At 44.3% G+C, this 15,774-nt stretch overlaps 1 protein-coding gene across 12 annotated transcripts in view; it reads right to left on the bottom strand.

The window, feature by feature from the left end:
- The window catches only part of SLCO3A1 (solute carrier organic anion transporter family member 3A1), a 321,311-nt gene that overhangs the window by 31,274 nt on the left and 274,263 nt on the right, over positions 1–15,774 (bottom strand). For all 12 annotated transcript variants that reach the window (XM_510602.7, XM_009429867.4, XM_003952731.4 and 9 more), the window contains 2 exons: positions 14,751–14,949; positions 12,504–12,642 (listed from right to left, as the gene is read on the bottom strand). In XM_510602.7, the coding sequence (XP_510602.3) occupies positions 12,504–12,642; positions 14,751–14,949 (338 nt within the window). The remainder of the gene's footprint in view (positions 1–12,503; positions 12,643–14,750; positions 14,950–15,774) is intronic.

Here is a 15,774-nt window from a genome sequence, read left to right as displayed (position 1 = left end):
GTCCGTTCTACGAGAACATATCCAACAGACAGACCTGCCCAGGCACAAAAGGGCATATATACAATATGAGTCACAATGTGGTTGGTCAGAGCTCAAGTTTTGCAGCAGTCTGGATGCTCATTGATAAGAGACTGGTTAAAGACAGACTACTTGCACATAGGCTCAAAATAAAAGGATGGAGGAAGATCTACCAAGCAAATGGAAAACAAAAAAAGGCAGGGGTTGCAATCCTAGTCTCTGATAAAACAGACTTTAAACCAACAAAGATCAAAAGAGACAAAGAAGGCCATTACATAATGGTAAAGGGATCAATTCAACAAGAAGAGCTAACTATCCTAAATATATATGCACCCAATACAGGAGCCCCCAGATTCATAAAGCAAGTCCTGAGTGACCTACAAAGAGACTTAGACTCCCACACATTAATAATGGGAGACTTGTAACACCCCACTGTCAACATTAGACAGATCAACTAGACAGAAAGTCAACAAGGATACCCAGGAATTGAACTCAGCTCTGCACCAAGCGGACCTAATAGACATCTACAGAACTCTCCACCCCAAATCAACAGAATATGCATTTTTTTCAGCACCACACCACACCTATTCCAAAATTGACCACATACTTGGAAGTAAAGCTCTCCTCAGCAAATGTAAAAGAACAGAGATTATAACAAACTATCTCTCAGACCACAGTGCAATCAAACTAGAACTCAGGATTAAGAATCTCACTCAAAACCGCTCAACTACATGGAAACTGAACAACCTGCTCCTGAATGACTACTGGGTACATAACGAAATGAAGGCAGAAATAAAGATGTTCTTTGAAACCAACGAGAACAAAGACACAACATACCAGAATCTCTGGGACGCATTCAAAGCAGTGTGTAGAGGGAAATTTATAGCACTAAATGCCCACAAGAGAAAGCAGGAAAGATCCAAAATTGACACCCTAACATCACAATTAAAAGAACTAGAAAAGCAAGAGCAAACACATTCAAAAGCTAGCAGAAGGCAAGAAATAACTAAAATCACAGCAGAACTGAAGGAAATAGAGACACAAAAAACCCTTCAAAAAATTAATGAATCCAGGAGCTGGTTTTTTGAAAGGATCAACAAAATTAATAGACCGCTAGCAAGACTAATAAAGAAAAAAAGAGAGAAGAATCAAATAGACACAATAAAAAATGATAAAGGGGATATCACCAATGATCCCACAGAAATACAAACTACCATCAGAGAATACTACAAACACCTCTATGCAAATAAACTAGAAAATCTAGAAGAAATGGATAAATTCCTCAACACATACACTCTCCCAAGACTAAACCAGGAAGAAGTTGAATCTCTGAACAGACCAATAACAGGAGCTGAAATTGTGGCAATAATCAATAGTTTACCAACCAAAAAGAGTCCAGGACCAGATGGATTCACAGCCAAATTCTACCAGAGGTACAAGGAGGAACTGGTACCATTCCTTCTGAAACTATTCCAATCAATAGAAAAAGAGGGAATCCTCCCTAACTCATTTTATGAGGCCAGCATCATTCTGACACCAAAGCCGGGCAGAGACACAACCAAAAGAGAGAATTTTAGACCAATATCCTTGATGAACATTGATGCAAAAATCCTCAATAAAATACTGGCAAAACGAATCCAGCAGCACATCAAAAAGCTTATCCACCATGATCAAGTGGGCTTCATCCCTGGGATGCAAGGCTGGTTCAATATACACAAATCAATAAATGTAATCCAGCATATAAACAGAGCCAAAGACAAAAACCACATGATTATCTCCATAGATGCAGAAAAAGCCTTTGACAAAATTCAACAACCCTTCATGCTAAAAACTCTCAATAAATTAGGTATTGATGGGACGTATTTCAAAATTATAAGAGCTATCTATGACAAACCCACAGCCAATATCATACTGAATGGGCAAAAACTGGAAGCATTCCCTTTGAAAACTGGCACAAGACAGGGATGCCCTCTCTTACCACTCCTATTCAACATAGTGTTGGAAGTTCTGGCCAGGGCAATTAGGCAGGAGAAGGAAATAAAGGGTATTCAATTAGGAAAAGAGGAAGTCAAATTGTCCCTGTTTGCAGACGACATGATTGTATATCTAGAAAACCCCACTGTCTCAGCCCAAAATCTCCTTAAGTTGATAAGCAACTTCAGTAAAGTCTCAGGATACAAAATCAATGTACAAAAATCACAAGCATTCTTATACACCAACAACAGACAAACAGACAGCCAAATCATGAGTGAACCCCCATTCACAATTGCTTCAAAGAGAATAAAATACCTAGGAATCCAACTTACAAGGGATGTGAAGGACCTCTTCAAGGAGAACTACAAACCACTGCTCAAGGAAATAAAAGAGGATACAAACAAATGGAAGAACATTCCATGCTCATGGGTAGGAAGAATCAATATTGTGAAAATGGCCATACTGCCCAAGGTAATTTACAGATTCAATGCCATCCCCATAAAGCTACCAATGACTTTCTTCACAGAATTGGAAAAAACTACTTTAAAGTTCATATGGAACCAAAAAAGAGCCCGCATCGCCAAGGCAATCCTAAGCCAAAAGAACAAAGCTGGAGGCATCACACTACCTGACTTCAAACTATACTACAAGGCTACAGTAACCAAAACAGCATGGTACTGGTACCAAAACAGAGATATAGATCAATGGAACAGAACAGAGCCCTCAGAAATAACGCCGCATATCTACAACTATCTGATCTTTGACAAACCTGAGAAAAACAAGCAATGGGGAAAGGATTCCCTATTTAATAAATGGTGCTGGGAAAACTGGCTAGCCATATGTAGAAAGCTGAAACTGGATCCCTTCCTTACACCTTATACAAAAATCAATTCAAGATGGATTAAAGACTTAAACGTTAGACCTAAAACCGTAAAAACCCTAGAAGAAAACCTAGGCATTACCATTCAGGACATAGGCATGGGCAAGGACTTCATGTCCAAAACACCAAAAGCAATGGCAACAAAAGCCAAAATTGACAAATGGGATCTAATTAAACTCAAGAGCTTCTGCACAGCAAAAGAAACTACCATCAGAGTGAACAGGCAACCTACAAAATGGGAGAAAATTTTCGCAACCTACTCATCTGACAAAGGGCTAATATCCAGAATCTACAATGAACTCAAACAAATTTACAAGAAAAAAACAACCCCATCAAAAAGTGGGCGAAGGACATGAACAGACACTTCTCAAAAGAAGACATTTATGCAGCCAAAAAACACATGAAAAAATGCTCATCATCACTGGCCATCAGAGAAATGCAAATCAAAACCACAATGAGATACCATCTCACACCAGTTAGAATGGCAATCATTAAAAAGTCAGGAAACAACAGGTGCTGCAGAGGATGTGGAGAAATAGGAACACTTTTACACTGTTGGTGGGACTGTAAACTAGTTCAACCATTGTGGAAGTCAGTGTGGCGATTCCTCAGGGATCTAGAACTAGAAATACCATTGGACCCAGCCATCCCATTACTGGGTATATACCCAAAGGACTATAAATCATGCTGCTATAAAGACACATGCACACGTATGTTTATTGCGGCACTGTTCACAATAGCAAAGACTTGGAACCAACCCAAATGTCCAACAATGATAGACTGGATTAAGAAAATGTGGCACATATACACCATGGAATACTATGCAGCCATAAAAAATGATGAGTTCATGTCCTTTGTAGGGACATGGATGAAATTGGAAATCATCATTCTCAGTAAACTATCGCAAGAACAAAAAACCAAACACCGCATATTCTCACTCATAGGTGGGAATTGAACAATGAGATCACATGGACACAGGAAGGGGAACATCACACTCTGGGGACTGCTGTGGGGAGGGGGGAGGGATAGCATTGGGAGATATACCTAATGCTAGATGACGAGTTAGTGGGTGCAGCGCACCAGCATGGCACATGTATACATATGCAACTAACCTGCACAATGTGCACATGTACCCTAAAACTTAAAGTATAATTAAAAAAAAAAAAAAAAAGACAGACTACTTGGTCCACGCGATGGAAGACTATATAGCCATAAAAAAGGTAGAAGAACATCCCTTATGTACTAATTTAGAAATAACTCCCAGGTAAACTATTAACTGAAAAAGCCAAACAAAATAGTGAGGTACAGAATAGGGCCTTTTATGTGCAGTAAAAAATCCAGAAGGATGTACAAGAAACCGAGGACAGCAATCATCTATTTGGCAGGTTGAGGAAGAAGTAAATAGTGGACACAGGTGAAAGGGAGAGTCCCTCATATCCTCCTTTTTATACTTTTTGGCTTTTGAATCATATAAATGTATTCAAAATGGAAAATGTTATAAAATAAAGAAATCAATGAAAGAATAGCACATCACTGAAAACTGTATTTCTGTTCCACCTTCAGTCATTAATTTCAATTGAGAAATGTTTCTATTCACATACAATGATGAGAATAAATAATTACAAGAAGGCTAGAGACCACAAAAATAGAAAAATGACTCTCTGGAATCTTGGATTTGTTTTCTATTGATGAAGGAAGCAGTCGGCATGCTATTTTGACAGCCGGTATTAGAAGAACAAGATACTGCTCAGCAGTGTTTCAAAAATACTGGCAAATAAAGTTGTTTTCTGCTTGTTATTTTCCCCCCACATCCAATCCTGATGATCGATCCCTATTAATTGTACAAAGGAAGCGAAGTTCAAGGTGAAAAGATTATTTTTCTAAGAGGATGGTATGGGGATATTTGTATTAAGAGCCTTCTATGGAAACTTGAAAGGTAGAGGATCGCCCCTGGAATACTGTTTTTGCTTTTCCTCCTTGAAAGCAGTTAGCAGAGATACATGAAAATTTCTTTTCTCTTTCCTTTTTTCAGAGATGAGGTCTTAGTTTGCAGTGCAGTGGCATGATCATAGCTTACTGCAGCCTCAAACTCCTGGGCTCAAGTAAGCCACCTGCCTGCCTCATTTTTTATCTTTTCAGAGATAGGGGTCTCACTATGTTGCCCAAGCTGGTCTCAAGTTTAGGGCCTCAAGTGCTCCTCCCCTCCTCAGCTCCTGAGTAGATGGGATTACAGAGGCATGCCACCATGCCTGGCTCTGGCAGTTTCTAGAAATGTTCATAAAGGGACTTTACCGGGGAGTACCACCACAGGCCATGCTCTTCCTGCTTTTGCCTGTGAGATCTTTGATCTTTTGCACCTGATGTTCTAATAGCTGAGATATCAAAGAACGTGGGACACCACCACAATAAAGTGGGGTGTTTTCCTTTGAATGGCAACATACTTCCCTGAGTCCCAGACACTTATGGATTTTCTCATAATTCACTGACGTTCCTCAGACAGTCTCCTGTCATTTATTACTGTCTTTTTGTAGCTTAGCATCTCTTCACTTCATTGGTTCAACCAAAGCTGGTATTTCCAGACATAACCCTCAGATCTCATCACAAAGGGCGCCAATGGCAACCTACAAGATCAAGGCAAAGGGGACACTGAAAAACTGCAAGAAGAAATACGATCTCTTCTTCCCTTGCGGGGTCACTGGCTGAAGAATAATGGCCAGGGAGAAAAATTCTGAGATGATAGCAAGACCTCCTTCCACCTTGCACCCCGGTAACCTGTGGCGCGTGAGCCTGAGCACATCCTGTTAGATCTCAATTATCTCCTGCTGAGGGGAGGAAGGGGGTTTTTATTTGGGGAGCAGAAAGGCTCACTCTGCTCCAGCTATCTAACATAGGACACAGTGGGGAGATCACGGAAAGGTGAAAGGCGTGACTGCAACTCTGAAGGAACACGGGGCCTCTCCATCTCTCCCTCCAGCTTTCTCTCTTCCAACTCCAAACCTGCCTGCATCATGAGGTCCAAATTGTCACACCTCAGCCTGTGCACTCTTCCGGCTGGAATGTCCTTCCATGCCTGGCTACCAAACACCCACTACCCTTCATGATGAAAGCCTGGCCCTTGCCACGTCTCCCCCTCCAACTCCTGGGCTCAAGTGAGCCACCTGCCCTGCTAATTTTTTTTACATCTTTTCAGAGATGGGGGTCTCATTCACCCCATCCCCCAGTGGAGAACATGCCCACTCCCTCCTTCCACCCCTGCCCCACCCAGAGCCAATTTCTACCCCAGCAGGCCTGATACTGCAAGTTCACTGATTTGTCTACACAGCTGCTTCCCTCTTTTAGAACCTAACCTAACCACCTAACCTTTAATGTTGGATTTTTTAAATTAAAAAAATCTGTTCCTCATTGGAAAAGTGATAATCATTTTAGATATTTTTGAAATATACACAAAAACTGGAAACAAATAAGCAAAATTTAGTTTTTCAGCCCCTAACCTGAAGTATCCATCTACGAATGGATGGCTATATGTTCTTCCAATATTTTTTATGCAAAGATATGCATATATTTAGAGGTTTCTTTATCAAAAGGGATTATTGTCTATATATTTTACAATGTGTTCTTTTCACTTAACTATATTGTAAGGTAAGGTTAGGTGTTGCTTTGGGTGCTCCCTTGGACATACCTCTATTAATAATATGACATCTCATTTTATAGTAAACATGAGCTCCTTTCCTTATTCATCTCTACACTTACAATGCCTAGCAGAGGGCCTGAGATATGTCAGGTGTCCCAGGTGGCGATGACCCAGTAGGGTTTGATTTCAGAATAGTCACAAGTCCCTTCTGACAAGCCATTACCAGGATAAGTACAGACTTTTAAATCAGCTCTGGCAGACAGGGCCAGGCTATATGAGGAGGGCTGCAAACTGTAAGCCTTTGGAACCAGACAGGAAACATAAATTTAAAAAATGGCTCAGGTGTAAGGGATGGCCAGTGGTGGGGGCTGTGTCTAAGTAGACAGCAAATGTCCTGCCCAAAAGGCCAGCGCTTCTCAGTTCCAGCCAACCACTGCCCTACTGGGTTGCAGGTCCCATGATAGCTATCTTCCAACTTTTTCAGGGAGGCCCAGTTAAACTTTGGCTCAGGCCACATTAAATGTATCTTTAGGGCAGACACACTGTTTCCTGTGCTGCAACATGCTTTATGGAAGAGGTCCCCAGCCTTTTTGGTACCAAGGACCAGTTTTGTGGAAGACAATTATTCCACTGACCAGTGGGGTCTGGGGGATAGTTTCAGGATGATTCAAGCACATTACATTTATCATGCGCTTTATTTCTATTATTACATTGTATTATATAATGAAATGTAATTATACAATTCACCATAAAGTAGAATCAGTGGGAGCCCTGAGCTTGTTTTCCTGTAACTAGACGGTCCCATCTAGGGATGATGGGAGACAATGACAGATCATCGGGCATTAGATTCCCCTAAGGCACATGCACCCTAGATCCCTCACGTGCGCAGTTCACAGTAAGTTCATGCTCCTATAAGAATCCAGTGCCACTGCTGATCTGACAGGAGGCAGAGCTCAGGCAGTAATGTGAGCGATGGGGAGCGGCTATAAATACAGATAAAGCTTTGCTCACCTGCCACTCACCTCCTGCTGTGCGGCCCAGTTCCCAACAGTACCAGTACCGCAGACTGGCACTGGTGCTAGAGGTGGGGGACCCCTGCTATATGGCATATCTAACTCTCCAGTTGGTTTTTATAGTGGGCAAATATGGTCATGGTGAGAAGAAAAAAGAGACTGAATGATGAATACTCAGTGTCAGCTTAGATGCTGACCTTTTTCAAGAAAGACACAATTTATAGAACATGCCTCATCCCTTCTATGACAGCAGTGGTTCTTCACTGGGGGTGATGATATCCCCCAAGGGACATGTGGCAATGTCTGGAGACATTTACAGTTGTCGGAACTTGTGGGTGGGGAGGGCAGGGGTGGCATCTGGTGGGGAGAGCCCAGGGATGCTGCTAAACACACAGTGCATAGGGCAGCGCCTCATGACAATCCATTATCTGGCCCAAAATGTCAATAGTGCCGTGACTGAGAAGCCCTGTATTAGAACAGCGGTTCTCCATCCTGGTTACAAATCAAAAACATTTGAGGAGGTTAAAAAAATACTGATGCATGGATCTTACTCCAAAATAAGGGAATCAGAATCTCTGAGAGCGGGGCCTCATGTTTTAAAAGCTCCCACGTGATCCTAAGGTGCAGCCTGTATTGAGACCCGTCACACTGAACCATGAGCTGCCTGCCTGGGCCCATAATGGAGCTGTCCTCCTCCCCGCCACAGAACCTACTTGGCATTTCGCTGAAACAGGTGCTCAATAAATATTTGTTGCCTGGAATGGGGGGGATGAATTAGTCATCTATCATTAGTACCCTACAAACTGCAGTGCTGGACTCATACTGACTTTCAACATTCTATTGGTGGCTGATGGAAGTTTTTTTTTTTTCTAGTCAATTATTTAGTACATCAAAAGGATACAACTTACAGCAATCAGTCCACAGCATACTAACATGCTTCTGTTGGAATAATTACTTCTGAAAGTGAAAGGTACAGAAACAATCTGGACCATATATTCACGCCAAAGGAAATTTACAGAATTAACTCAATTTTTTTTTGGTCACCCTTCCTGGTCATATGCAGTGAGAAGAATTAGAAGTCGTACATTAAATGCAGGCCTGGAAACTTCCATTGCTATCACTCAAGGAGATATAAGAAAAAAAAAAAAAATCCAATCCAGAGCAGGAAGAAAAGTTTAATATCAGGAAACCACTAACACTAATCAGATTTCCCTATAATCAGAATTATTTGATGAGCGACTTATTTACATCTAATTGAGTTATGGGGAATTTTCACGTCTTGATGGAAACGATAAAGTGGTGAGTGGTGAGCAAGGATCAGGTCTTTAGTACTGAAACTGGCACCATCCAACCTACCCACTTGCCAACTGCTAAACAAGAGAATGGTATTACCCCTGGATCCCTGGGGCTCTCTGAGGTCAGTACAGGGCCTCCAGCTGGGTGTTGAGAAAGCCTGGGGCCTTTATCCAGAGCCATGGCTGACAGTGAGAATGCAAGGGTCCGTAACAGAGCCCCTGTCCCTGCAGCTTAATGAGGGAGGTGCCAGAGTAAATGAGCCATTAGAACAGGTGAGGTGAGAGCCTTGCTAGGCAAGAGCAGGGGCAATAGGGGTTTGCAGGAAGGGCACTAACACAGCCCTGGAGGAAGCAATGAGCTGGAGAAGGCTTCTCAGCAGTGGTGAAGGAGAGACAGCCCTGAGAGATAAGACAGAGCTTAGAAGGGAGAGACTGCTGCAGATAAGAGAAACAACACGTGCAAAGGCCCAGGGGCAGGGAGAGCTTGATGTGTTGGGGAACTGCAAGTTCCACTTACCAAGTGGCTCTTTAAGAGGTGAGAGGCCTTGTAATCCCAGCACTTTGGGAGGCCGAGACGGGTGGATCACTTGAGGTCAGGAGTTCAAGACCAGCCTGGCCGACACAGTGAAAAACCCCGTCTCTACCAAAAATATAAAAAACTAGCTGGGTGTGGTGGTGTGTGCCTATAATCCCAGCTACTTGGGAGGCTGAGGCAGGAGAATCACTTGAACCCAGGAGGCAGAGGTTGCAGTGAGCCGAGGTTGTGCCATTGCACTCCAGCCTGGGTGACAGAGCAAGACCCTGTCTCAAAAAAAAAAAAAAAAAAAAAGAGGTGGGAGGAATAGGGAGGTTGAGGCTGGAGAGGCAGCCAGGGCCAGATGGTAAAGGCCAAATAAATGTCTCGAATGAGAAGTGCATGTTTGAAGAGGTAGAAAAAAGGTGGACCTCTTAGGGGAGGTGCAGAGGGAGACACTATTTTTCCTTTCTTGGTGTCCATGTGTACTCGACATTGGACAGACCCTACATTCAAAAGCCAGATCCCCCACTTCCTATTGCATGGCCTTGGGCAAGTGACTAACCTCATCTGTATTCAGGAAATAAGAAGAACACCTATTTCCCAAGGGTGCTGGGAGGATCAATGAGATAATATACACAGGGTTGAGGCCGTGGGTGGAAGAATTGATGAAACCAGGGAAAATGGCTGAACTCACATTGGGGAAGGTGGAGAATTCCAGGCGATCACTGTGAAAAGGAGGAGGCAAAAGGTTTTAGCTTGTCAAAGAGTTTTTTTTGTTTTTTTTTTCCCCCCCCGAACTTGGAGACAAGAAGAGTGGAGAAAAAAGGGGGCGAGGGAGGGAGTACACATACCAGGAATATAGCCACCATTTGGCATTTTCTCAAAATACTGCAGCAGAGATTTAAAAGATTTAAATTGCTTTTCACTCATTTTTGGATGTTGGCCTGAGATTTCTCTGACTCTGGGCCAAGCTGCCATGGGCCACGAGTGACACACGGAAGTCCCCATTACCTGGACCTTAATAGGCTCTCGACAAAGCTTGCTGCTGCTGCTGCAAGTTTTATGGTTGTGGTTGTTTTTAAGGCTAGACTGTCACAAGGGTCCCTTTCCAGGATAAGCATTGCTCTGGGTCTCCAAATCCCTCATCCACTTGTTGGAAGTCAGGGCATCTAGAGATCTGCCTCTGCAGGGAAGGCACTGTATGCCTCACCCCAGCTCTGGGGCCTGGTGGTTTCTCTGTCTCTGCATTGCAATTGCATGAGAATACCCTCCTTGCCTCACCTACACCCCAGCAGACAATGTGAGGCCTCGAGTAATGTGAATAAAAGGCAGGTGTCTGGGGGACAAACAGTAGGTCCAGAGGTAAGCAGAGAAGCTTGCAGTCTGATAACTGTATTCTCCAGCTTTGCTGTTTCAGCAGTGGGATGCAGCCACAGATGGGCCTGGTAAGGCTCTTATTCAATAAGACTCCTGTACATGCAAGATCAGGGGAAATGCAATTTTTAAGATAATTTTTTTGGTCAGTGCATTCCCTGGAATAGAGACTCATTTGGTCTCAGGACACTAGACTATATTGAGTCAATTTAATTCTTATAACAGGACAATAACCGAGACTGATTTATAATGTAACTTTCTGGATATTAAAATGTTAATGAAATTGTTGTCATGAAAAATAATGGCTTGTGTTTTTATTTGAACCATTCTCAAGGCCCATCCCTTCTTTTAAAATTTATTTCCACTCACATAAAGAAATTGCTTTATCATCTAATTTTAAAAAATCAGTTTCTCCCACCCACCCCCCATGGTGATTTATTTTCTCTATAGAAAATGTTAATAACTGGCCAGGAATCTAAATGTTAAATACAAGGAAAAATGAAATCTTTGAAAATGAAAATAAATGATCCATTTTTCTTCTTTCAGAGAAATTGCTGCTCCTGAAAGATATAAGATGTAGGAAGAAGCAGCAGCTAATGATCTCAACTCTAAGTCCCTTGAAAGCTGCCACTGGGGGTTCATATTTTCCTTCCCACTATGCCTTGCACAGACATTCATGGAGTACTTCTGGGTGCTGGCCCTTGCTTAAGAAATCCAAAGACCAGAGCAGATGACAGACACTTCTAGCAAATCACGGTAATAAAGTGAGAACAGTGTCTTTAGGACAAAGAGGTACCAAAGGACTTCAGGGAGAAAAACCCCAAAGATAAAAAGGGAAGGGATGGTTTCAGAGGAGGGGACACTGGAGGAGGCTACTGACCGGTGAGTAGGACCTGTCCAGCTGGAGGGAGGTGTATGAAAAGACAGGTTGTATGGGGGAAGCTGAACACCACAAACTGAAAGGAGGTAGAGCTGAAGACACGTGGCACCTAAAACTGATCTTCTAGTTGACAGAGTAGCATGAGAAAGGGTCATTTGCTATGTTACAGAAACCCTTCTGACTGCAGTGTTGAAGAAAACGAAGGACATAAGGGGCCATCCTGGGAGGCCAGGTAGGACCTACTGCTCGGGTCCAAGCAAGAGATGGGGGCGGGGCCTCCACAGGGCAGGTGCCAAGGACTCCTGGAAGGTGGGATCAGCACCAATGGATGACCCGTCACTTAGCATCAGGTTTTCAGGGAGAGAGCGTGGAAAGCTGTGGGCTGACAGCCAATTGTAAAATCCACGCTAAGCAGGAAAAAGCAACCCACCTCCTCCCAAAAATGTGTCAGGAACATGGAAAGAGGTGGGAGGCATTTAGTTAGGAGGAAAATGGCAAAGCAAACTGGGTAGGAAAGAAGCTGAATTGGTGTCAGAGTGTTTCAGGTCTGGAAGAAGTCTTTCCTGATAAATGGTTTTTAAGCCTCTCTTGATATACTTCTGGTGATGGGGAGCTCACTACCCATGCAGACATCCTATTCCATTGACACTCTGCAAGTACCTTGAACCACCATCTTTTCCTTTGGTTCCATATATACAGCTTCCTTTGAATTTTTACTTTCAGTTGCCCAATGAGACTTCCTACAAACCCACTTGATTTAGCAAGAAGATCTGAATCAGTCCTCTCATCCTGCTGATGGAACATCTTCCACTACAGCAAGGCAACAGCTAAGAAAAAGTCACAGGGAAGGCGAACAACCTGGGCAAAAACTTGGGTTTTAAGCCACTTTAGCTGCCTGAATCCCCTGCCCCATCCCATTACCGTGCTGTTGCAGCCAGCAAAGCAGGCAGACAGGTAGGTGATGCCATCTGCCCCACACACTGGAGTGAAGGAATCGGTTTGGCATTCACAGTTATTATTGCAGGGCGAGTAGGGGTCCAGGGCTGAGCCAGGTGCTGTGCTGGAAAAGAAAGGAAACATGGAAGCCATTAGAAACAGGTCAATTCGGAATCAGATGCCCCCAGTGACAGCCTTTTGCCTCTGTTGTGATGAGTCGCGTGGTACCCTGCTTATGGGATTGTTACCTGGTTCCCCCTTCCCTTTTCCTTTACCAACCTTAACCTATCCTGTCCAGCAAGGAGCAGCCCAGGGCCACTGCTGAGAGCTACGTGGGTTGTGCCCTGGCCAATGATGCCAGCTTGGGTGGTGGGCTGGGTGGGAGCTGAGTCCACTCCAGCCCCTCTCATGAAGCGAGGAGGAAGATGCTTTTTATCACTGGTATTGATGTGCCCCCTGGGCTGGTGGCAGTTGGGACTGCTCAGGGCCACCCCCTCCACGATGCCTCTCCTGATTGCTAAGGCCTCAGCTTATCCCCCTGTCCTGAACACTGCTATGCCTGCACCACTGAGGATTTAACTTCTTCCCTCTTTGGGCTGGTTCTTGTCTCTTTGCTTTATTCCTCCCCTACAGTCAGGAAGCCTCATGATGCTTACTTACTACACTGCTTCAACCAGACTGACTTCAATAATTATTGTCTAATTGATTCAATGTCCTGAGAAAAATAACACTAAGATGTTTTAATTTTCCTTTGCATCATTAAAGGCAAAGTTATCTAGAGCAAGCAAATTGAAAAAAGAACAAAAGGGTAGAGTGAGTGTATTAGCTCTATAAGAGAGGAAATGTCTCTTCTTTAGTCTGATCATTTTCAGCTATGTCTCCTAAGGCTCAGAGCACTTCATAATAATAAAGGTGACGATGGCGACACCCGGCAATTTATGTGTCATGCACTATTCAAAGTACTGCATGGATTATTTCATTTATTCTCATTATAACCCCATGGGCTTTAGAGAAGAAACCGAGGCACAGCCAGGTTAAGTGACTTGTCCAAAAGTACAGAAGTCATAAATGGTAGAGGAGGCACTGGAACTAGGGCTGTCTGACTGTAGGATATACACTTTTCTTTTCTTTTTCATGGAAGAATAACGTCATTATAGTAAGACCTTGTGCTCCTAACCACTACACTTTACTACTTGGGAGTTGAGCAGTCTGCTGCTTGAGACAGCTGTTATGCATAGCAGGTGCAAACGGGAAGAAGACATATCTGAACACGAAGTCGGGGCCAGGCTGGGGCAGGGATTGGAAGGGGCAACCCCGTGATGGTGTAAAGGGGAAGGAGGGGCACATGGTGCCTGGATTGTACACAGACATACAGAAAGCTGCCTCTGTTCTGCTCTCCCACTCTGCCTGCTCACCCTTGTGGGTGGCAGAGAAGCCCTGGCTCCACTGCATCTTCCGGCACAAGTGCAGAAGCAGGCCTCGTGGTCTGCTTGGAGGAAGAGTCTGGCTCTAAGAGAGAGAAACTGGTAACCTGCAGGCCAGCCATGCCTCAGCCTCGATGCTCCAGGCTGGATTTCCAAGGCAGCCTCAGTCCCATGTGGAAAAGGGGACAGCTATTGACACTGGATAGCTGAAGACTCCCCATAATTCCCTCTAAGGGCAATTCTCACTGGACTCTAGTCCCAAGTCTTGGGATAAAAACTAGGAAGAAAGAAAAGTGGTCCTATGAGAACTAACTTCCTTCTCTTCCTCCCTCCCTTCCCTCCACCTCCCTTTTTCTCCCCCTTTCCGTCCCTACACTTAAGAATACCTGCCATGGGCCAGATCCTATAATTGCCATGTGAGCCTAATGACAGCTTCTGATAGTTTCAGGAATTGTTGAAATCAAATCAATTCTGTCTTTTATTTTGAGCTGAATTTTGAATTAAAATTTTTATTTTCTCTCTTCACATTTTTCCTAAAGTCAAATGCCAAAAATCGTGATGTGAGTCTGCCAGGGAGGAAACGGCTTCTCTTCTCCCCCAGTGCTTCCCAGCCTTTGAGTGGAAAGGTCTGCTTTCTCAGCCCAGAGGGTTCTACTGATTCTCCAACGTGGACAGTAAGATGCAGAGGCAGCCGTGATGCGTCTCCTCAGGTCACTAGGAACAAAGCTGGTTCCCTCAACCTACTGCAGAGGGAGACTGCTAGGGTCCCTGAACGGGCAGGAAGGCGGCAGACACTGCCAGTACTCACCTGTTTCCATAGGGAACAGTAACCCCAGCCACAGGGCCAGTGTCGCAGCCCAGGAAGAGGAAGGAGACGTAGCAAGCAGTGGACACCAGGTTGACGAGCATAGCCATCCGAATGGCCCCCAGGGCAGACAGGCTGAGCTTCTTCACCAAAAGACCTCCCAGGAAGATACCCAGACAAGCACACGGGATCGCAGTCATCCCTGGAAGGAAAATAGAGGGGCAGGGCTGTGAACAGGGAAGGTGGGGCCAGTCTACAGACAGGCGGGCAGCAGGCCTGAGGCTGAGTCCCGTGAATGCCCTATGACCCCACTGTGGTGTCACTGCCTCCATGGGACCCTGGAGTCTTCAGGAAGGGCCTGATTTATGCCCCCAGGGAGCTCATGGAGAACTGGGGGAGACAGACATAAAGCAACTCTGCTTCATGAATCTAAGTGCATGCACCTGTCCTGCTAAGTGGGGCACCCTCAGGAGAAACACAAGCTGAAGAGGGGACTACCAAGAGATGGAGTCAGAGAGACTGGGAACACAGACATGCCTTCGGGAGGGTACATATCATGGAGCAGTGATGTGCTCTGTGAGCATTTTTGAGATGATGTGGGAAGTGGACTTGAGATCATTTAGGGATTTTTCTCCTCGTCTTCTAATGAGGCAAGAAGGGAGGGTTTCACGGAAAGTACGGAGGCTGTTTAACCTAAAGGTCACGGAATTCACCAGGCCATAGAGAGAGTGTTTGAACCAGCTCCGCCACCCCTCAGGAAGTGGCATCAATCAATATGTTTTGTAGCTCTTGGTGAATAAATGGCATATATATTTTTTCCTTTCTCTCTCTTCTACCCAGGGCTATCTGCAAGTGAGCAGGACCATAAATAAATAACCTGTTATTTCTGATTCGCAGAGACCATGGCATTTTAGGAGGACCAAAGGATCCCAGGGTTCCAAGCTCCTGCGTTGGTTTTGCTCCATTCTGATTCATCTCATCTAAAACTCAGCTTTCAATTGCCACGTGTCATTTATCTACCATGTAG

This window comes from Pan troglodytes, chromosome 16, assembly GCF_028858775.2.
Source record: "Pan troglodytes isolate AG18354 chromosome 16, NHGRI_mPanTro3-v2.0_pri, whole genome shotgun sequence".
Lineage (NCBI taxonomy): Eukaryota > Metazoa > Chordata > Mammalia > Primates > Hominidae > Pan > Pan troglodytes.
Note: the sequence above shows the minus strand (reverse complement) of the source record. Positions and strands in the feature narration are given on the sequence as shown.